This window comes from Vanacampus margaritifer, chromosome 10, assembly GCF_051991255.1.
Source record: "Vanacampus margaritifer isolate UIUO_Vmar chromosome 10, RoL_Vmar_1.0, whole genome shotgun sequence".
NCBI classification, from domain to species: domain Eukaryota; kingdom Metazoa; phylum Chordata; class Actinopteri; order Syngnathiformes; family Syngnathidae; genus Vanacampus; species Vanacampus margaritifer.
In genome coordinates this window covers 6,740,507-6,762,574 of record NC_135441.1, presented here as the reverse complement: position 1 = coordinate 6,762,574, position 22,068 = coordinate 6,740,507, and the positions used below count along the sequence as shown (strand labels likewise).

Here is a 22,068-nt window from a genome sequence, read left to right as displayed (position 1 = left end):
GTAGGACAGTCTTTGGTGTGTCATCTGGAAGGAAAGGAAATAAGGAGACTTGGTGGTGGAATGAGGAGGTGCAGAAGTGGATCCAGAGAAAGAGGTTAACTAAGAATAAGTGGGACACTGAGAGGACTGAAGAAAGTAGACAGGAGTACAGGGAAATGCAGCGTAGGGTGGAAGTAGAAGTGGCAAAGGCCAAACAAGGGGCTTACGATGACTTGTATGACAGGTTGGATAGTAAGGAGGGAGAGACTGATCTACACAGGTTGGCAAGGCAAAGAGACAGAGATGGGCAGGACGTGTAGCAGGTTAGGGTAATAAAGGATAGGGATGGAAGTTTATTGCCAGGTGCCAGTAGTGTGACAGGAAGATGGAAAGAGTACTTTAAAGAATTGATGAATGAGGAAAATGAGAGAGAACAAAAAGTAGAAGAGGTGACCGTTGGTGGACCAGGAAGTAGCAAAGATTTGTAAGGATGAAGTGAGAAGGGCATTGAAGAGGATGAAGTGTGGAAAGGCATTTGGTCCTGATGATATACCTGAGAAGGTATGGAAGTGACTAGGAGAGGTAGCAGTAGAATTTCTGACTGGGTTGTTCAACAGTATCTTAGATAGTGACAAGATGCCTGAGGAATGAAGGAGAAGAGTGCTGGTGACCATTTTTAAGAACAAGTGAGACGTGCAGTGGTGTGGCAACTACAGAGGAATAAAGCTAATGAGCCACACATTGAAGCTATGGGAAAGAGTAGTTGAAGCTAGACTGAGGGCAGAGGTGAACATTTGTGAGCAGCAGTATGGTTTTGTGCCAAAAAAGAGTACCACAGATGCAGTATTTGCTTTGAGGATGTTAATATAGAAGTACAAAGAAGGTCAGAAGGAGCTGCATTGTGTCTTTGTAGATCTGGAGAAAGCTTACGACGGGGTGCCCAGAGAGGAACTGTGGTTTTGTATGAGGAAGTCTGGAGTAGCAGAGAAGTATGTTCAAGTGGTGCAAGACATGCATAAGGACTGTAAGACAGTGGTGAGGTGTGCTGTAGGTGTGATGGAGGAGTTCAAAATGGTGGTGGGACTACATCAGGGATCAGTTCTGAGCCACTTCTTGTTTGCTATGGTAATGGACAGGATGACAGAAGAGGTTAGACAGGAATCTCCATGGACTATGATGTTTGCAGATGACATCGTGATCTGTAGTGAGAGCAGGGAACAGGTGGAGGAGAAGCTAGAAGCATGGAGCTTTGCCCTGGAAAGGAGGGGAATGAAGGTTAGTCGTAGCAAGACGGAGTATCTGTATCTGAATGGGAGGGACCCAAGTGGAAGAGTGAGGTTACAGGGAGAAAAGACTAAGAAGGTGGAGGAGTTTTAGGGTCAACAGTCCAGAGCAATGGAGAGTGTGGAAAATAAGTGATGAAGCGTGTACAGGCACGCTGGAACGGGTGGAGAAAACTGTCAGGTGTGATGTGTGATAAAAGGGTTTCAGCTAAAATGAAAGGAAATGTTTATAAAACTGTGGTGAGACCAGCGATGTTGTTTGGTCTGGAGACAGTGCCACTGAGGAAAAGACAGGAGGCAGAGCTGGAGGTGGCAGAGATAAAGATGCTGAGGTTCTCTTTGAGAGTGATCAGGATGGATATGATCAGGAATGAGTACATCAGAGGCACAACACATGTTAGAGGCATTGGAGATAAAGTCAGAGTGGGGGTTGGGGGCGGCTGGGGCTGGGTTGGGGTGGATGGGTGGCCGGGGGGCGGGGGCTGTGGACCGGTGGGGTGCCTGGCGGGCCTGCAGTGCCCCGTCCTGCTGCGTTGGGTTGGGGTCGCGGGCCATGTTGGGGTGGGGGGGCGCTCCTGTTCCTGTGTTTGCACTCCGGCCGGTGGACCCTGCGGGGCCAGGGGGTTGTCCCTTGGCGCTGCCGTGGCCTGAGGTGTTGCGCTTGCTCTGTCCTGGCAGGGGTCGACGGCTCCCTTCTTTGGTGGAGATTTTCATGCATGCCAGATCCACCACACCAAGATCTATCGAAACTCAGACACAATCTGCTTCTTTCTCTGGTCGTTGAATCGGTGGAGGCTGGTGTCTGTGGATCTCACTCTGCTTCGTCTGTCCTTCCTTCCTCAGTCTCTCCTTTTGTCTCTTGAGGTATTCCTGATTTGTTGGAATTTGGATGTTTCTGGGGTTGGTGAAGGACTCTGGTTGGTGGCCCGGTGGGTGGTGGGTGGTGTCTGGTCGGTGCTAAATTTCACTCTCCTTTCTTTTCTTTGGTCCTTCCTCGGGTCTCCTGACGGCCTCACGGCTCTGGCTGGGTTCTGAAGTGTTCGGTTTAGGTGAACGATATGGGATTTTTTAATAGGTTTTAGGTGAACTAATGAATACACACTCACACGCACGCACACACGCACATACACATACTCACCCACATACAAAATAAAAATTAATTTAAAAAAATTGCTATTCACTGTTGCTCTGGTTATTTGTTATCTAAACGTAGTAGTACAGTAATAATGGGGGGGGGGGGGGGGTTATGTAGTGTTTATGATCAAATTTGCCTCGTTTATTGTTGTATGAGGTTAGTTGGTGTTTACATTTGTTTTACAATAACGCATGATGAAGCTGTTTGCACCCTCGACTTAACTCTAAACATAACTTTGTGTAACGGTAGTATTTAGTGGAGACGTCTCCACTTTGCAGTATTTGGAATGATTGTGTGAAATGACGCCACATAGGATAAATCCCGCAGTAACCTTTCCTGACGGCCTGGTGGTGCGTTTGCGCCTCCTGTCTTGAACGAGAGGTGTAACGACACTTTACTTTTCCCATTTCAAGGTTTGGTATCGGTGTTGGGCTCGACTAAAGCGTTTCAGCGAGGCGGAGAGCTTCTTTTAACAGAGCCAAGATGCTGAATATGTGGAAGGTTCGGGAGCTGGTTGACAAGGCGTGAGTATATCGCTGTTCTATAGCCTTTTATTTTGTGTAGTTTACCTGTTTGAAAGAGACACGTATCAAAAACTTTGACGTCACGTCGCTCGAACAAGTTAAGCTAGCTTAAATGTTGCTAACCACAGAGGGCAGTTAACACCCAGGAACGTGCGTCTTTTAGATCTCGGTGTTACTTTACTGTTGGTTGATATGATAGCGTGAACCGTCTCGACACTTAAGTGCGTTGTTGGTGTTTCTGCTTGACAGGTCAAGCTAATAAACTTAGCCAACAAGCTAATTTCTTAGCGTACTGGCTAGGTGGCTATCTGACCAGGCTAGCCAGCTAAGCTAGTTTGACAGCTTTGGATAATGAAGTGATAACATTGCCGTGACACAAGCATTGATCGACTACCAGGTTGAAATAATATTTTTTAAATACATAAACTAACCGTGTGACCTGGCAGTTATGATACTTGTTAATTTTGCTCACTTTATCAACACTGTATGAACGTACAGTAGCAAAGAGAGTCTGTTTCATGTCGAACAAGACTGAACCGGGGAATCTACTGTACTCAATGATTCAAAGAATTTTACCATACCAAACACATTTCCACAATATGCCACGAAACACGATACCCCAGGTCCGCGGTTAGCCCAGTAAGTCCCAAGAGAAAATAAAATAGAACAACAAAATATGATAAAGAGAAAGGGGGATGTTTATTCATTGTGCTATAACGTTAAGTTTAGCAAGTCAGGTATAAATTCTCGGCAGTTAACAAGCGAAATGATTTGACAAGCATATGCAAATAATTCTGCTTTACACTGTGATTCTTAGGTGACAGTCAATTATGTCAGGATAGTAGGATAACGCCATTAGTAAACATTTAATCTACTTTTAAACTCAACTAACAACTTATAAGGGCTTTTAAAATTTCAAGAGTTTCATTTAGCTTATATTTGCCTGACATACAGTAATTCTTCTATTACACTTTTGGGATATTTTTTTTTGCAGACACAGCAGTTACAACAGTTTTACAGTATACTGTAAATGGAAATGTCATATTGAAAGTAAGTATTTTAAAAAAGGGGTATTGGGCGATTAAATGACGTAGTAAGTGGTACTGAAAAAGTAAATAAATTAATTAGATCCTGTTTTTTTGTGTTAACACAGAATTAAGTGTGTGTTATGTATCTTTCACAGTGATGTAATAAACAAGTTTCTGACTGTGTGCTTCAGTTAGCTTTGTTTGTTTAGTTTATACAAGTCAATGAAGATGATGGGCGTGTGAATCGTAAAACACTTGGTCTCATGAGAATCTACAAACCTATGATTCACGATGGAAATTTATGTGATAGTGCATCACTGTCAAAGTAACGCAACTTCCACTTTCACGTCAATATCATTTCAGCGGTCGCAAGTGACTAGATGAAGCATTGCATTACCCAATCCTTTCTGAGAAGCGCTTTAAGAGGAGACAAGATGTTGTGCTCTAGTATTCTAACGAGAGCTGGGTGGTATGGACAAAAGTTCAAATCTTGATTTTCATGCCAGATATCTCTCTAACGATACAATAACAATTCAATGAAAGCAAACCTGTTTTATGTGTAATTATATGTGTAGTTTTTTACTCAATAAATAAAGAATAAAATTCACATTTAATGTAAAAAAAAATAATTTTGTGCTACAGCATAAGTGCTTGTTTGTGTGCATGTGTTAACTGCATCTATGTGTGTGTATCATACCATCTTTTCCTTATGTCTGTGGCTTGACACCTTGGGTAGCTTTAATGCTAAGGCCTGCCACACAGCGCACAGTGCTTCCGAACCCGACTTGGATTGGACTGTCACCAGTTGTATCGCACTTTGAGGCTCCTCATACAATTTGTAGCATTGTATCCCTTTTTTCATCCACAAAAGTACAATTCCAGGCAAAGTCCACACAGGTTGCTACTGAAATAGGGCGTGAGTGATAATCATAAAGAAAGTGTTCATTTGAAAGGCGAGACTCTTTTCCATTAATAATGGACTGGAATAGCGCACACCGCTCTTGCATATTATCACCACAAGCTTCGCTATCCACTGCTACATATGAAATTATAAATACAGTTGAGTATTGTAAAGCAATACCTGTGTACTACTGTGTATATACTGTATTTCTATGGCTTGCTGATGCGCAGCTGTCTCCCTGCCTTACAATAACGATACTGTATATCGCCCAGACCTAGTGGACCCTAGAGGCTATGGACTTATCCTGGTTGTAGTACATACCAAAAGTAACAGAACTTGAAATAGAGTAGTAAAGTTTGATACAAAGTTATACATTAAGTTTCATCAAGGAAACAGGGACTTAAAAAACTGACATACTAGTAGATAAAAAACCTTTTTGTCGCTATGGTGTTATTTTTCTCCTCCAAAGAACACTGTGTCCTCCAACGTGTAACCATCCCGTGCTGGTGTGGACGTAGTGACACCGCCTGTCTCTACAACCACAGAAAAGGGTGTAACCCATTTAGACTGCCACCAAATCAATGCTGTTTTTTTCAGGCCTTGTTGCTGAGGTGGCATGTGTGCATGTGCCCAGATCCATTTTTGCCACCATGGTTGAAGCTCAGTTGGAACTTAATAATTAATTAATTGTAATAAAATGTTTTGTTATGCTATACTGTAGGTTATGATTCTGCAGTCTTTAAAAAACATAAAAGTTGATGAACTTACTCTTAAGAATGAACATGAGAACAGCAAGTACTGTACTCGATACATATGCTAGGTAGTCCAACACAAACTGGTCAGTGCTGGCAGTTGACTTCTGATTTGTTTAAATTTAGATTTTTCTCTCCCTATTGTAAATAATGGCAGTTGAGTCACCATCTAAAAACATTTTACTGGTTAGGCGGAGTTTGTTAAATGTTCATTGAGGTAATGTCTCATGAGATTTTTAAGTCTTATAATTTTAAGGTCTCTCCGCCTAAGACTAGTTTTGAGAACTATTTTCCGGAAATATTTGACGGATTCCAAAATGAAGGACCTTGGGGGTTACTGTGTGTATAACAGAAAATGGCCCCACATTCTTTTTTGCAAGCCTGTATTCTTTTGTGGTTTAATCTCTACAAACTCGTCAGCATTTTTGCACCATTTTGTGACTATTCAATGAGGTCACATTCTAACCAGAAAATGAAGTTGTATCATGTTGTGCTGAGGGATCGAAAAGATAACACACAGTTTGTATTATCATCACAATTCTGAGTATTTTTACAGGTGACTGAAACGCCGTCACGTATTAATTAGTTTAACTACCAATGTTGCTGTTTTTGTTTTTACATTCAGTTAGAGAAGCCACCAAACTATTTCTATGTAACTTTTTTTAAATGCCATCAAACAAGAGCTCTCTCACTCTCACTCCCTCTCGCTCCCCTTGTTTAAACAGCGACTGAGTGTTTTGGTTTGGATATTAAATACAAAGCATGTTTTGTACTTAAAGCAAGAGTTCACATGGGTGTTTTGTGTCTTCTTTTTCAATTCTCCTTCACAGAACCAATGTGGTTATGAACTACTCAGAGGTGGAGTCTAAAGTCAGAGAGGCCACTAATGATGACCCCTGGGGACCATCAGGACAACTGATGAGTGAAATTTCAAGGTTAGCACAACAATCACTATTTTAAGCATTTGCCGTGCCTGTTATTTTGCTGGTCCATTTTACTTAGTAACAGCATTATAGTAAATATTCATTTGCTATTGCATGCGGTCTCTCTCACCTCCAGTATTTTGACAGAAGCAACAGTAAACCACCAGTGTATCTATTCAAAGTACAGTTTTGCAATGTTGCGTCAATCTTGAAGCATTAGCAATGATGCTATAAATACTACAGTCATACCACTGTGATAGTGTACTGAAATAGAGAACCTATATTCATCATTTCCTGCATTGGTCAAAACTGTCACACCATTGGAAATTACTACAGTTTAAAAAGCACTGTTTTTTATTTGGACTGCCGATTTAAATTGGCCAATTTTACCCCTTCTAACATTGGTAAAAATCACCGGCACATTGGCTCAAGTTGCCGATTGTATTTCCCTCCATTACCCCTAACAATTTACAAATTAGCGCACGGATAACAAAGATCTCATAAATACTCAGAAAACAATATCCTAGCTTTGATTCCATCAATTTGTATACAAACATGTGTCAGTTAAATACAGTCATTGGATGAGTTTGTCATTTGTTAAGTCCTAGGGCGGCATGGCTCAGTGGTAGAGTGGTTGTCTTCCAACCCAGTGGTTGTGGGTTCAATCCCCAGCCATTGTGACCACATTGATGTGTCATTGAGCAAGATACTGAACCCCAGTTGCTCCTGATGCTGCGTCATCAGTAGGTACAATGACGAAGCAGTGTTAAATTGCTTTGTGTACCTCAGGTAGAAAAGTGCTGTTTTACAAGCAGTGCTTGGGTGAGCATTGCAACTCATGCAGAGGAATTGACTGGGATGTCACCATTTTAACCGTTTGTTTTAAAAATGATAGTTCAACTGCAACATAAATCAAGCAAAATGTGTTAAAGGTTCCGTATCACTGTATTTTAACAGTTAACCATAGGCATATAATCTTACCTTTGACACCATGGCGATGTAATTTCTTATGAAATATGAGTTATTATGCTGGCTATTTTTCTAACCCGGAAGGAAGACGCCCGGTTCAACAGTTCAGTAAAACCCCGCCTCTGCCTGTGTGGCTGCCGTGCCATTCTCGTCCTAGTCGGCTGCTGCGCGCATCTCCCACAAAACTCTGGAGCGCCGTGTTTGCGCACTCCTGCACGTGAGGCCGCGGTGAGCCCCTGCAGTACAACCGTGTTTTCTTTAAATGTGGAAATTGAATGGCTGTTCAATTCTTCAATAAGCATTTGTAGCAAAACGGCTCCTTTGCCGCAAGAAATTGTAGTGGAGGAGGAGGGGAGGAGAGGAGAAAAAAAAGCAGTGTGGGATGCGAACCCAGTACCTTCTGCTTTCAGGGTGAGTGCACCAACCACTACACAGGTGTCAAACTCCGGTCCTGCAGGTTTTGGATGTTTCCGTTCTGCAACACTGCTGATATATGATCAGCTCATCAGCAAGTTCTGCATAAGCCTGATAACGATCCTGCTGATTGGAATCAGCTTGTGTGGAAAGAGGGAAACCTCCAAAACTTGCAGGACTGCGGCCCTCGAGGACCATAGTTTGACACCTATGCACTACACCATTAATTCATATTGGTTCGTAAATGCAAGGTTTTACTTGTAGTTTACACAAGCGTCAGCCGCAGCACGTGGAACCTTTCTGGGAATTTGAGACGGCCAATTGTCATTGCACTTTGGCATTGCAAATGTGAAGGATAATTGATTGCTTTGAATTCACTTGGACATAATGTTTACTGATAAAGGCAACTTTGATCACTGTCCTGCGAGCATGGAGATCTCAGAAAAAGTGGGCGTGTGTTTAGTCCGCAGTGGCGGTGTGGGTCCTAACCTCCACACCTCACAAACCGAGGACCTGCTCGTTTTCGTGGGTTAGGAGGATCTGGTGCTTGGAGAACAGAATGACCTAGAATTTGTCATAGAGGGGCTGTTGTTGGAAAGCACCACTTCGGCTATGTTTTTGGTGAGGAATTAGCATTTTAACATGGCTAAAAGCTTCAAAAAGTAGATTTTTCACCTTACTGACCCTTTAAATATGACAAGGATTAATGTCCTTATAACTTTAGCAATTCAAATGCATTCTGGGAACCGAGTGGTCTTACCGTTATTATCATAGATATGAACAATCGGTAGATAACATGCCTACGACGTCACAGTGTTGCTGCATTCCATTCCCGTGAACATTACGAAAACCAAAATATCAAGGATGCATCTTCTGTACTAATAGTACATGCTTTGGCGTTGCCAAAAAACTAAGCTTCATGAAAGTTGTTTCAGAAATGAGCACATTATGACTTATTTTCAATACACATGCATTGCCTTTGATGGGAACATACTAGCCACTAACGTCGCTGAGCTGGGCTGCAACTTAACATGGCAGTTGAAGCACTCATGCTTTTCTAACAAGATATTAGCTAACCGATCACTGATGTTGAAAGCTGACGTTGTTTAACTTAATTGGTTGATTAATCAGTAATTTTTTTTCTTGACAAATATCAATATCGCCATCGGCCTCCATTAATACATATTAGTTAAGCCCTAATTTACATCTATATTATTGATCTTACTGTTGCTCTTACATGACATCATTTGAGAGAAAAATAAAGTTTTGCCCCGTAACAATTTTACAAGACATACCAGATCAAATATTGGCTATGATTTATTTTAGATAAAAATTTTAATATGTGACCTATTTCTTGCCCCTGTAAATGTGTCAATGTTCAGAGCCACCTTCATGTACGAGCTGTTCCCCGAGGTGATGAACATGCTGTGGACTCGAATGCTGAGAGATAACAAGAAGAACTGGAGGAGAGTCTACAAGGTCTGCTGGCCATGTACCACAAACTCTTTGCATACACTATGTAAAATAAGGCAAAGACCCATGGTCACAATTGGGGGAAAGATTATTTAACTACTCATTAACACAATTAAGATATGGTTTGAAAGGAAATCAATAGGATGTTTTTTAAAAACATATGCTGAGTTGTCTCCACCGGCCCAGCGAAAAAATCGAATCCCTCTTTATCATTTTAGTTGTATGCTACATTCATCAATCATTAATCCTGACTTTACTCTTACTCTTACGACTTGTATTATCTGTCCTGCCTTGCAGTCTCTACTGCTGCTTGCTCATCTAATCAAGAATGGATCAGAGCGGGTTGTCACTAGTGCCAGAGAACATCTATATGACCTCAGATCATTAGAAAGCTACCACTTTGTTGGTAAGTGGCCCCCACCACCACATCCTCTAATTTACTCAATGCTTCCCTTTGCAGTTTGGAATAGGGGTGCATACGACAGCATATCAATCCCTTGCAACACTTTTGTCACTTTAATTCCAAAGATCTGCTTTGATAATGAGAGGCTTTCTCAGAACAGAATGTTAATTAACAAAAGCTCTAGTGTGAGCTATGATGAAAGCTTTGCTTATTACACAATTACGCGCACACACTCACACACGCACACAGTCCCTTAAAGTTGCTTTCATTATTTTCAACCATGTGTGTATTTAAGGTGGCAAAAGTATTCATTTCTGCTTAACGCTGGTTATATAGTATTCCGTGTATGCAAGTCAGCACTTACAGGTAACACTTTTTTTTTTTAAATCCATCCCATGTTTTAATGCTACATGATATATATGTACTGTTCCTATAACACTTTTTTTTTTTAAATCCATCCCATGTTTTAATGCTACATGATATATATGTACTGTTCCTAGATGAGCATGGGAAGGACCAAGGAGTGAATGTGAGACAGAAGGTGAAGGAGATGGTGGAGTTGGTTCAGGACGATGAAAGACTAAGGGAAGAGCGGAAAAAGGCCAAGAAAAATAAAGATAAATATGTTGGTGTGTCTTCCGACAGTAGAGGATTCAGAAGTTACTGTAAGTCCAGTCTTGACAAGTGTAAACTAATCCCAGTCCCTTTCATAAAAACGTTGACATTTCTGACCTTCTCCTGTGATTTCCTCCAGCGTCAGATAGGTATGACTCCAGTGAAAGCCGTAACCGATGGGATGATGACTGGGAGAATAACAAAGGGCAGTTTCCTTTCAGCGATAAATTGGGAGAGATCAGTGGCAAGATTGGAAGCACTATTGACGATACCATCAACAAGTTTAGGAAGAAGGATAGAGACGACTCACCAGACCGATTTAGGTAGGGGATTCGAATAAGTGGTAATGTCCCAAATATCAGCAATCATCATCAATGCAATGTATGCCCACACGCCTTTCACACTAGTATGGCTGATTTTAAATCTCTTCAAAACTCATTCAAACTTTTATGACTCATTTTTTGGGGGGCGCTTTGTTTTTTGGTGTATTTTTTTTTTTTTGCTGTTTTACTGCATAGTTTTTTATGTCATAAATTTTTGGGGAAAAGGGGAAAAGAAAAAACAGGAGGAAAAAGTACTCAGACATACAGAAAAAAGTATTCAGGAAAAACAGGAGAATAAATTATTTTAAAAAAACTGAGAGAAAAAATGTTCCCAAAAACAGAGCACTAGCTTCTGTTTTTCTGAGTAATTTATTTATTTATTTTTTAACCTCTGAACTCGAAGTGACTTGTTGCAGACTCGCTAATGGCGGACACTTTCCCGCATGCTATACGCTTCCGTAGAATCTTAACTGTTAGCTTACTAAAATCATGCCATTCGATTGACATGTTTGTATACTAAGCCAGTAAGTGATATAGTTAGGTACTTTGGAAGTATGCGGGAAATTGTCCACTATTAGCGAGTCTCCAACAAGTCACTTGGAGTACAGAGGTTAGAAAAAACAAAAAAAACTCAGAAAAACAGAAGCTGGTGATCTGTTTTTCATATTTTTTTGGTTCAGTTTTTCAGAATATTTTTTCCCCCCGTTTTTTGGATTTTTTTTTATGGCAGAAAAAAAAATCTGTTAAACTAAACACAAAAAATACTCAGAAAAAACAGCTCCCTGAAAAAAATTGTCAGAAAAACAAGAGTTTTTGAATTGAATTCAATACGCTTCTGTAAAAAATGGCTATATCTTACTTCTATGCATTTTATATCTCACAGTAGTGTACATGACTCTGGGAATGAGGTGGATGGCTGTTTGAAAGGTCTTCAGTTTGAATAATAATAGGATACATTAAATTGCTGACTAGTTTGAGCAATGACAAATGTAAGTCACAATTTGAGGATCAATATTTGAAAGAGATATGTAAGTTGTTGTGACTTTTAGCTTGTCTCATCAGGGGTCGTCAGACTCATCACTGCAAGTCACTTGTGAACTGGGAAAACACACTAAGCATACAAGTATCAACTAAATTAAAATTATTAAATATATTTATCTGGAATACCCCCCAATTGAATACTAGACTGATCAAACTGATGTTGCCTATGTTGTTTTTAATCAAGAAAAGTAAAAAAAAAAGTGCATGACATACTGGTTTAATTTGATCTCCAAATGTGTTGTATACCTGTGACCTCAACTGAGGGAGGCCTGTGGTGTTCATGCTCTGTTTACTATTCATGCTGAAGTTGAGGCTCTGAGAGGAAGTAAATGTCTGAGTTGGCCCCATCAAGTCAAACAGAAAAACTGGACAGTATAATTATTGAAGAAAAAGTAGTGGCATGTAAAATACTCAAGATTGTTAATGACAATACAAAATAAAGCCAAGTGTTACATTTATCTATTCCGTCCCCCTCCACAAACTGTTGCGTTATTTTGTTAGTGATAAGAATTTGACCTCACTGAAGTCTTACAAAACAGTAGATAAATGCTGATGAGACTGTAGAAGTTCGACCACAAAAGTACAAAAACTCACAATAAAGAATGGTGGGCCTTTGTTGTTAAATGTTTTAAGATTAAATCAAATTTAAATCCACAAGCGATGTTTAAGAGCAAAATTACAGAATGACCTGCTTTTGTCAAAATACCCCAAGGATCAAGAATTAGAGCACACCTTTCACCTTTGTCATTGTCACCTTTGTAGAGCCCTGTTGAAATCAGCCTGTTTGAGAGGGGCTTCTACTCTGTATTCACTTATAGTTTGTCACCAAGCCTCCAATTTACACTTGAGAATTACTGTGCATATCCATTCAGCACATTCAGCAGATGCTTGGCCAAAAACAAATAATCTCCAGCACAAAACCCTACAATTTGTATTTTATCACTTGCATAAACTGAACCAACTTCATTACAGTATTCCAAATATAACGATATCTCAAGCAGAGAGATTAAGCATGGACTTTCTGTAAATTTGTTCTTTTCCCCTTGACCAGTGACACTGAGGAGGAGCGAAGTCGCTCATCTCAGAATGGCAAGTCGGGTAAAGAGTTCAAAGATGAAGAAGAGACTGTTACCACCAAGAGTGTACAAATAGTCCAAGCAACAGAGACTACAGCAACCCGCAAGAGAGGAGGCATCCCATCTAAGAAAGTGGACTTGGGGGCAGCGGCCCAGTACACAGGAGACAAGAGCCCAAATGCCACCACCAAACAGGTTGTGTGTGAATACACTTAAGATCAACAGCAAGTACAATTTGTCCCTCTTCTGATCTATCTGTATTCTCTATTGCAGCCACAATCTGCAGCAACACAGCCCTCGAGTAGCGGACTAGTTGACCTACTAATGACAGAGTCAACACCTTCACAGCCTCATTCAACTGGTATAATTTTCTGAACTTTTAGGGCATACCATTTATTGAAGTTGGGTTTTAGAGGAGGCAATATTGGTGTTTGTTTACATAATTGTGTCTGGTGCAGTTGTCAACCACAAGACATACATTGCAACTGAAAACACCACAGTGTAAAAGATAGGGCGAATTAATCGAAATTCAATTACAATCTGAATTATTACACTTCACAATTACAAAATCTGCATGATCGTAAAAAAAAGATTATTATTACTAATTTTGAGTTGTTTAATTTTTTTTACATTTGCACCTTTTTTAAACTAATTTCATAAATTTTGTTTAATCTTAAAGGAACTTGCATAATAGTGTTTCAAAGAATTGTATTTGTCTTAATATTTTCTACGTTTCAACATTTTCTTGTTTTGTACCCCAAAAAATTGTGATTTCAATTATTACCAAAATAATCATGATGAATATTTTCTTCATAATTGATCAGCCCTAGTAAAAAATCTGATTTACAACTCCATCAGAATAAGCAAAGCTTCACTGCATATTAAATACCTAATGCCTAATAATAGAGATGGTCATTTAACAAAATGTTGCTGGTGCGTCCTTCGTCAACCTCCTGAGCACCATCGTCAGTCCGACATTTTTTCAAGTTGAACCACTATGTAATTGTCAGCCCCTCATTTTATTTTAACCATGCTTCCATCATCACTAAATCACCGCTATATTAGGACCGACCGACAGAGGTGGGCATTCCGTCAGTCTGTCAGTCGTCAACAAAATTGGCGTCTGTCAGTGACGGATTTGTCACTGGCGGACAAGAAATCACTTTTGTCAGTCCTTAGTTCGTCTTTTTTTTTTTTTTAGGTTATTGTCAGAAAAATACGACTGCGTATTAGGGTCACGTATATATATAATTTTTTAGAAGGCGTGACAATATTCCGAGAAAAAAAACTCGCAAATTTGCCACTTTTTGCGAGAGAAAAAAAAAACTATTACGGGAAATACACGTAGCGGTAGCTATAGTCTAATCATGTGAGGGAGGATTCGTTGGTGGTTAATAGTACACTGTTTGTAAAATGAAAAGGCATGATGGAGATTCATTCTTAATTTAAACTTTATTCGTCATACACGGGGCAGCTAGAGTGACAACACTTACTGATTTCCTATCAGCTGACTAAACACAAACCAATCACAAACTAGCATACTTTAGGTAAGCGCAAGTGAATGACGGAAAGCAGCAGATTCGACACATCAACTTAGATACTTGAAAAAATGTATGAATGTGTAAATAATAATTCTGGAAACATAAATGTACAAGTAAATATTTATTTTAACAAATTATCATAAATGCTTGATCCTCAGGGTGTGGACCTTCGCAAAGCGAGGCGTCTTTGTAAGTTCGTAAGTTTCTAAGTTTTTTTTCTCGCAAATCTGCCACTTTATAAAATCGCAAATTTACGAAATTTACCACTTTATGAAGTGGCAAATTTGCACCCCGCCCTTTAAAAAATATATATATATATGGCCCTAATACGCCGTCGTAGAAAAACGGGCCTCCGTCAGTGACGGAATGACAGACAGTCCGTCAGAAGTGATGGAATGCCCACCTCTGCCTAAACCATTGTGTGAATGGTACTGAAGTGTCAAGTAACTTAGAGTAAATCTGTAACACGCAGTGTGTTTCTTTTTTTCTCTCACACAAACACATATCCACACAATCAATCCAGGTCCATACAGTGAAGTTGATTTGTTGAGTCCATGCACCTGGCTTTTCAAGGCAATGGGAAATTTCGATCTGATGGGCTAACTAAAGCTAGCTGTCAAGCTAGCTCACTTCAAACCGACAGTTGCGCACTTGTCACAATGTGTGCAGCTGCTGGTGCTAGCGTCAGTGAGTTCTGGGGACAGTTGGAGGGGGGAGCTAATGTATAGGAACTAAGTGCACCAGATGTTTTTTGGACTAGTCCCTGGTGAGTGAAGAGGGCGGGAGAACTGAACAGATGTCAGCACCCCTCCTTTTTGCCAACACTCCTGAACACACTGAAGGAATGCTAACTGTCAGCTGAGCACCTGGAGCTCTTCTCTGAAATGGACATCTTTATGACTCGTTCTCATTGCAGACTTGATGAGTGGATTTGCCGACTTCTCTTCACCTGCTGCTTCTGCCGGCCTTTCCACAGGATCTGGTAGGATTGGAGACTTTCTTTTAAGTGTGTGTTGTGCCATTGTAGCTACTCCAGCATGCTACTAGAATATTCAGAAGGAAAGCTGGCCATATGGCACATGCTACCTGCTCTGCATAACAAGAACAGACACACATCAGCTCCAGTTATAGATGACAAGGAGACAGGGACAGAGGAAGACGGGGCGGGGGTTGATGGGGCTGCAGAGGAAGTTGAGACAGAGACAACAAACAGAATCAATTGAATTAAATTTTTAAATTTGGTATCAGTTATCACCGAAAAAAACATCCATGAAAATGGACTGACCCTGCTTAGTCATCTGTTGATGTGCCAGGACAGGTTTGATTTGTTTACAGAATGTCATTGTTATTTATATTCCATTTATATCAATAGCACAGCAACCTTCACACAGCTAACTAACTTTTTTTCTCTTTTATCCTGCAGCGGCACCAGTCTCCAGCAACAACGGCGACTTTGGAGAGTGGAATGCATTCCCTGGTGGCCAGATGCCAGCATCTGCTCAGCCTTTAGACACCAGTGGAAATGACCTTTTTGGAGCCATGAGAGCAGGTCATGCTCTGGCCGCCGCCCCAGTGGCCGCTGCGGGCACCAGTTCGTCCTCAGCAAATCTGTTTGACTTGATGGGGCCAACTCAGACATTTACTTCCTCTCAAAGCCTCAACTTCAGCATGAATAGTACACAGAGCATGAACACCACAGGCCTGCCTCAGTCGAGGTCACAGGTATGCATGGTTGCACTCGTACACCAATGCATCCATTCTTAATAATTTATCAGTATGCTTAGCGTTACATGACATCAGTTTCATGCTGACATTTTTGCGGGAATTACACTTGGCAGATTTGGAGTGCTGATATGATCAGTTAATGTTGCTTGACTGATGTGTATAATTCAAAATGGACTCGAGAGCATATTATGGAGACAATATGTTATCACAATATTTGCCAACGAGAGCATCACTCTCCAACATTTCTAATCAGTATAGAACCTGCTAAATGCACTTTTTAACCACATTTATGTGACAGTGAAGGCTTTCTTTCTTTGAAAAAAAAGTAAACTTGATAAACTAAAAGAATCATATACAAATTGTTGATTTTTTTTTGTCTAATTCTGACATAGAAAACTTTCTCTCTCACTTCTTTGTGGAGTTTGCCGTTGTAAGTTTAAAATAATTATTGTAAGACATAAGCATGGATAACTGTTATTCTGCATTAATTACAAGGACAGGAGACATGACCTTTTGTGAAATCTGCTGTCTGAATTGCTAAAACAATGTTGTCTCTGGAGACATATCGTTTTGCTAATAGATACATATTTTTTTTCAACTCCAAAGACAAAAGACAGAACATGATCAATAGAACATGACAGCGAAGAAACAAAAAGACAATTACTTCCAACACAGTCACATGATCAAAGTGATTATTGTGCATAGTACACACAGTCTGCCTAGAAGGAGGTAAATATGGTAAGGGAAAATGTATTTGTGACATCAAATTAAAGTAAGTAGCATTATTGAATTTAGATAAACTATTAACAACATTTCTGCTTTTTACTGCTTTCTAAAAAAAAAAAAAACACACACAAATAGTGTATCTGTAGAGTGCATAAATGAAGTGTCAAATGATACAACCAAGCAAGCAAATTGTTATGAATTTGGCCAAATTATAACATCACACGCTAAATGTACACAATAGCGCTACCAGCCATTTTTACTGAAGCCACCCCCTTCGCACCTGGCTATTTTACAAATTTTGACTGATTTTGCAACGCCCACAGAATAGTATGCAATGGCCAATGCCTTGTCATTGAGTGAATCCCAGTTGCAATCTTCAAGTTGGAGGAAAAAAAACATGGAACCTTCCAAAAGAAAGATTAGAGTCTCTTCTTTCATCAGGAAAAAAAAAGTATATTTCTATCTGTTTCAGTTTTGTAGCAATTAGTATTAGAATATAGCTAAGTTTCATCATTATTTACAAATCTGTTTAGAACTGTGGGTAAATGAGTTTTTTTTTCAACATGGGCCTGGTTCATATCGTATACTCTGCCGCCACCTGCTGGCCGTTTTTGTAATAACTACCACTGCTTCATGCATTCTCTTCAGTTCAGAGGCTGCATCAAAGCACATATAAATAAGTCTTTTGTAGTATGGTAATATTTAAAATAGAATGTTTTTTGAGCAGATGAGTTATGTGGCTTCACAAGGTGTTTCCGAAGCCGAATATGCTTGTGGCTGTCAGCTGTGTCTCTTTCAAGTGGTGCCTGACCTACTTAAACAAAAGCAGACAAGTTAATTAGATCTCAACTTGGACCCACAGCTCTCACCTATTAGTCTTGCATATTGCTGTGATTGTAGCATAAAATATTTCTCACCTTAAGACGGAAAAGAAAAATACCTGAAGAGCTCTTTGTGGTTAAGACTGCCCATTTAAGGTCGTTTTTTTATTTATGCCTTTGCCAGCCCCTGCCGAACATTGGGGCGCCTCTACAGCCGCAGACTGCTCAGCAGGGAGTCGTTTCTCATTGTGCTGCAGCCAAAGCGTCGCTCCCTTCCACCTGGTCAGACCACTCGGTGAACATCAACCTCGACTCGCTGGGACTCGGCATGCAGGCGCCCAAGCAGAGTCAACCCACCCTCAACACACTTCAACAAGGTAACAGAAAGACGGCGACGTCCATTCGAATTGTGTGACCGACGTCAATAATACTAATTGAGTCTTTGTTGGTATAACCACATGGTTCAACCTCAACATGAAAGGCTTGCACACACGCAAGTAGGCTAATTAGGAGGATGCTCATGAATAAACAATCATTAAGATCATTAAGAATTTTGTCAATCTGGCAATCTTTTGGCAACGCCGTCCTAATGAATGTGGCAGCAAACAGTCAGGCTTGCAATTAATTTGATCTACAGTGGAAGCTCTAATCTGTTCCAAAGATAAATTGAGGGGAACAAAAAGGACATTTTAACATTCTTAACAGTATTACACTTGTAAAAAAAAAATGTAGCCACTACTATTAGCAAAAATTATACAAACAAAAAACACTGTCTCAATGCTAATGGTAAGAAGTAGTAACTAATGCTCAACCAAGGATTTCTTAGCCACTGTGGCTTTCCACACTAAGATAATTACATGTTTGATGACCATTGACACAACCCGCCAATCCCGCAGTGATTTTTAGACACTGGCTAGACAGCAAGGTGGTCAAAAATAACTGCTACAAAGGACAGTGTGAAAGAGGCTTAACTGTAAAACAAATGGGGAAAAGATTGTATTTGAATTAAACCAATCCATTATCAATACATAACGGGGAAAAAACACACAGTTTTGACAGTAAAATGTCGTGTTAAGTATGTTTCAATATTTCGGTGTAAAAATAATAATACATTTAATTTGTAATACACTTTACATTTCAAAGAAATCTCAGTGCTACTTGCCTTCCTCCAATTGTTGCACAAAGTAAAGGAAAATACAGAAAACCTGCAGCTAATCCCTTGATGCTCACTGAACTCTAGCAGTTCTTGCTGAGCAGAGGTTCGGTACAATATGATGATGTTATATGAAATATTTGCAATCATAACCTACATTCATTTGCACCTTTAAGGAGTCCAAGGACACTTATTTTGTAACGAAAACGATGGTTGAATTTCAAGAAATATTTTGCAAAGTAATGAAAGTATGAGCGCAAGGTATCAATATCGGACCAACACCCGGCCGTATTTCAAGGTACTGCTACTCACAATGGCGGCCAATGCCAGTATCGGTAGCCCTCTTGTGGCCATTTTACGATCAATTACTAGAGAATTGCCATTCATTTCAAGCAATTAAGGAAAATGCTATATTGGGATTTATAGGGCTTTCTTAAAAATTCTCTTTTTGTATCAAAAGTGCTAGTGGTATCGTTATGAATATTCAATAGTTGAGTATTATAATTTGCAGTTAAACAGTACTTGCAGTGTAACAAAATAATCTATATAATTCAAGTGTGTGCCCTGAAAGACTTGTTGAATGCATTGCAGGCAGCCAGGTCGGTGCCAACATGCTGTCACAAGGATTTTCCACAATGAGCGTTGGACCCTCAGCAGTCAGACCGCCAGTCAATGCCATGGTGCACCCGGGTGCTGGAATGGGAATGGCAATGGTGCCCAACCCTGGCATGATGGCCTTGGGGATGCCCGCCAACCAGGCCATGATGGGAATGGCAATGGCTTCCAACCAGGGCATGATGGGGATGGGCATGGGAGGGGCGCCGATGGCGATGCCCGCTGCCATGGGAATGGGCATAAACCCGGGAATGGTGCAGCAGCCCAAACATGACGCCTTCGCTGACTTTGCGAACTTTGGCAAGTGATGAAGAGCAGCAGCAGAGATGAGCCGAGGGTTTTTGATGAAGGATTGTTCTGAGCTTCAAACAAAGAGTACTTGAATCATGTCAACTCTCACAATACCAACACCCTGCAATCTCTTTATTTTAAACAAATAATGCTGTGTAGTGAAATGGATTGGAATGGTGGGTGGGTGTGCGTGCGTGCGAGCGTATGCATGTGTGTGTGTGTGTGTGTGTGTGTGTGTAGTGTGAGCCAATGATCGGTGCGGTCTTCAGACAGCTATGGTAAATTATGTGCCTTGCTGGTCATGAATGTCAGGTGTGTTTGCTTTTATAACCTCAATCAAATGGAATCAGCAGAATAGCAAAAATGTATATAAATATATATATCGGTAGATGCATCACTTTTTGAGATGCCTCCTATGAAATGATGTGTTTGGAGAACATGATCAGCCATTTTAACTTTCTAATATATCAAGTTACCTCTCATATTGTCCTCTGTCTTCCTTTAGCCTTTAAATAGAAATCGACATCTCGTTTCTTGAACTTAGATCTGCAGTGAGTGAGTGAGTGGAGGTAACAATGTCATTAGTTGTGTCATCCACACACAAATGATTTGAATGAAGTGCACATTGTTACTACGGAAGAGGATTAGGGCCACCAAAGAGGGGGAAAAGGGTTGGCAGAATTCTGACCTTCGAGTGAATTCTGAATTTGTGACGTAGAGCTATGAATTGTGGGAGGAGTAGTCAGAAAGTCAACCGCATCAATGTTGTAAATTGGCCCACTCTTGTATTTGTTGTTGTTGTTTTGTTTTTTCTGGCTTTCTGACTGTGTGTGTTGGGGGGGCAGAATTCTGAGAATAAAGTCAGAATTCTGACAACTTTTTCTCTCTCTATCTCTATATCTCTATCTTCACTGGCCCTAATCCTCTTCCGTAATATTACCTTGTTACCTATTGGCTGCAAAAGGCAGTTTTCCACAGTTAGACCATCCTTTCTTTTTGGTACATTATTGTGACTCTTCTTGCTGTTGTAAATATATAAATGACTTGTAAAGAAGCATGTAATCACTTTGCATTGAAAGAAGATAATCAGTGCTTGGGCAGTGTTCTTTGTTGCCTCCCAAGTACAAGAACCCAGAGTGCCTGGAAGACCTTTGCCTTTTCTCTTCAGTTCACTTCCATAAAGAAGACAATGTGACCATGCATTGGTGAAGGCAGCAACCACACCATGTGCAAATATTCTGTTTGTACTCGTGCCTCAAGCCAAGAAACTGTCAGTACACAAAGGCAGTTGTCTTAATTAGTTCACTTATGCTGTTTGTTTGTCCCTTAAACATCTTTACTTCCTCTCGCTTGTTGTATAATTGCAGACTGTTTGACGATTGCATCACATTTGCCTTTTATTCTTCATATTTAAAACCGCTCACATGCAGTATTTGTCAGCTTGAGTGTACGTGCGTTGCGACCAAGCAGTGGTGCTGATCTGTTGGATGTGCATACAAAGCACTGCTCCTCACTGGACCAAGTGCCTCCTGACCCTTGTAACTGTAATATTACATCAATCTTGGGTGCCTGAATAACACCCAGCCCCCCCCCCCCCCCCCACCCGTTTGCCAACGATGTTATTAATCATTTACACGCCAGAGTTGAAGGAAGTGGATCCTGCAGCCTTGGGGAGCTCAAGAGGTCTTGCACACTGATACATTGTAGCCTTTTATTGAAGTCTGAAGCATTACAATGACCAAAATCTCGTGTTTTCTTCCATTAGTTTTATGCAGGTTTATTTTGTTTCTACTGTTGATCTATAAGAATGGGGTTGTTACTGAAACACTAGTATATGCAAATTTCCGAAAGTCCTTTGAGAAAGTTTGCATTCTTCCCATTTTGATTTACACAGCAATATTGCTTATCTACAACATTAAACCGTTGATTGAAATGAATTAATGGTGTGCGTTATTTGGTGCGTTGTCATTAGCGTCATTCGAAAGCGCTTCAAGCAGCACAAGTAATGACACTACTTGTAGTTGATGGAAACGTGATCAAAAGTATCAAGATACGTAAACTAATACGTAAAAGTCCTGTGAATCTAGTAGCAGCGTTTAGAAATTGTAGACATCTAATAAGTGAACTTGATTGCTTGACAGTTTTATTGACATGGCTTTGGCAGTGTATATATTGCCCAAACTAAAACATTAAAAAATCTGAGGATTTTTTTTTTAAAACGTTTTTATGTAATTGCTGTATATGACGTCATGGTAGTGCCATTTACAGTACGACAGCTTGTACTCCTGTGTCTGTTTTACACAAGGAGACAACAAAATTTCATGACCACAGAACACCTGCCCGGGCTAAAGAGAGAA

The 22,068-nt window shown here is 40.3% G+C and overlaps 1 protein-coding gene across 1 annotated transcript; it reads left to right on the top strand.

Annotated features, from left to right (window-relative positions):
• The first annotated feature begins 2,710 nt into the window (after positions 1-2,710).
• clint1a (clathrin interactor 1a) lies at positions 2,711-21,648 on the top strand. The gene is made up of 12 exons (XM_077578120.1): positions 2,711-2,921; positions 6,433-6,537; positions 9,291-9,387; positions 9,679-9,787; positions 10,285-10,449; positions 10,539-10,722; positions 12,815-13,034; positions 13,113-13,200; positions 15,297-15,362; positions 15,804-16,102; positions 17,837-18,029; positions 19,397-21,648. Exons 1-12 carry the CDS (start codon positions 2,881-2,883, stop codon positions 19,726-19,728), a joined length of 1,899 nt encoding a protein of 632 aa, XP_077434246.1. The 5' UTR covers positions 2,711-2,880; the 3' UTR covers positions 19,729-21,648.
• Positions 21,649-22,068: the final 420 nt, after the last annotated feature.

Excerpts from the sequence above, each read along its gene's own strand:
- clint1a (XM_077578120.1), top strand. The coding sequence starts at position 2,881 with ATGCTGAATATGTGGAAGGTTCGGGAGCTGGTTGACAAGGC. Across the intron at positions 9,388-9,678 it reads ACTGGAGGAGAGTCTACAAG|TCTCTACTGCTGCTTGCTCA; the intron begins GTCTGCTGGCCA and ends CCTGCCTTGCAG. Across the intron at positions 9,788-10,284 it reads AGAAAGCTACCACTTTGTTG|ATGAGCATGGGAAGGACCAA; the intron begins GTAAGTGGCCCC and ends TACTGTTCCTAG.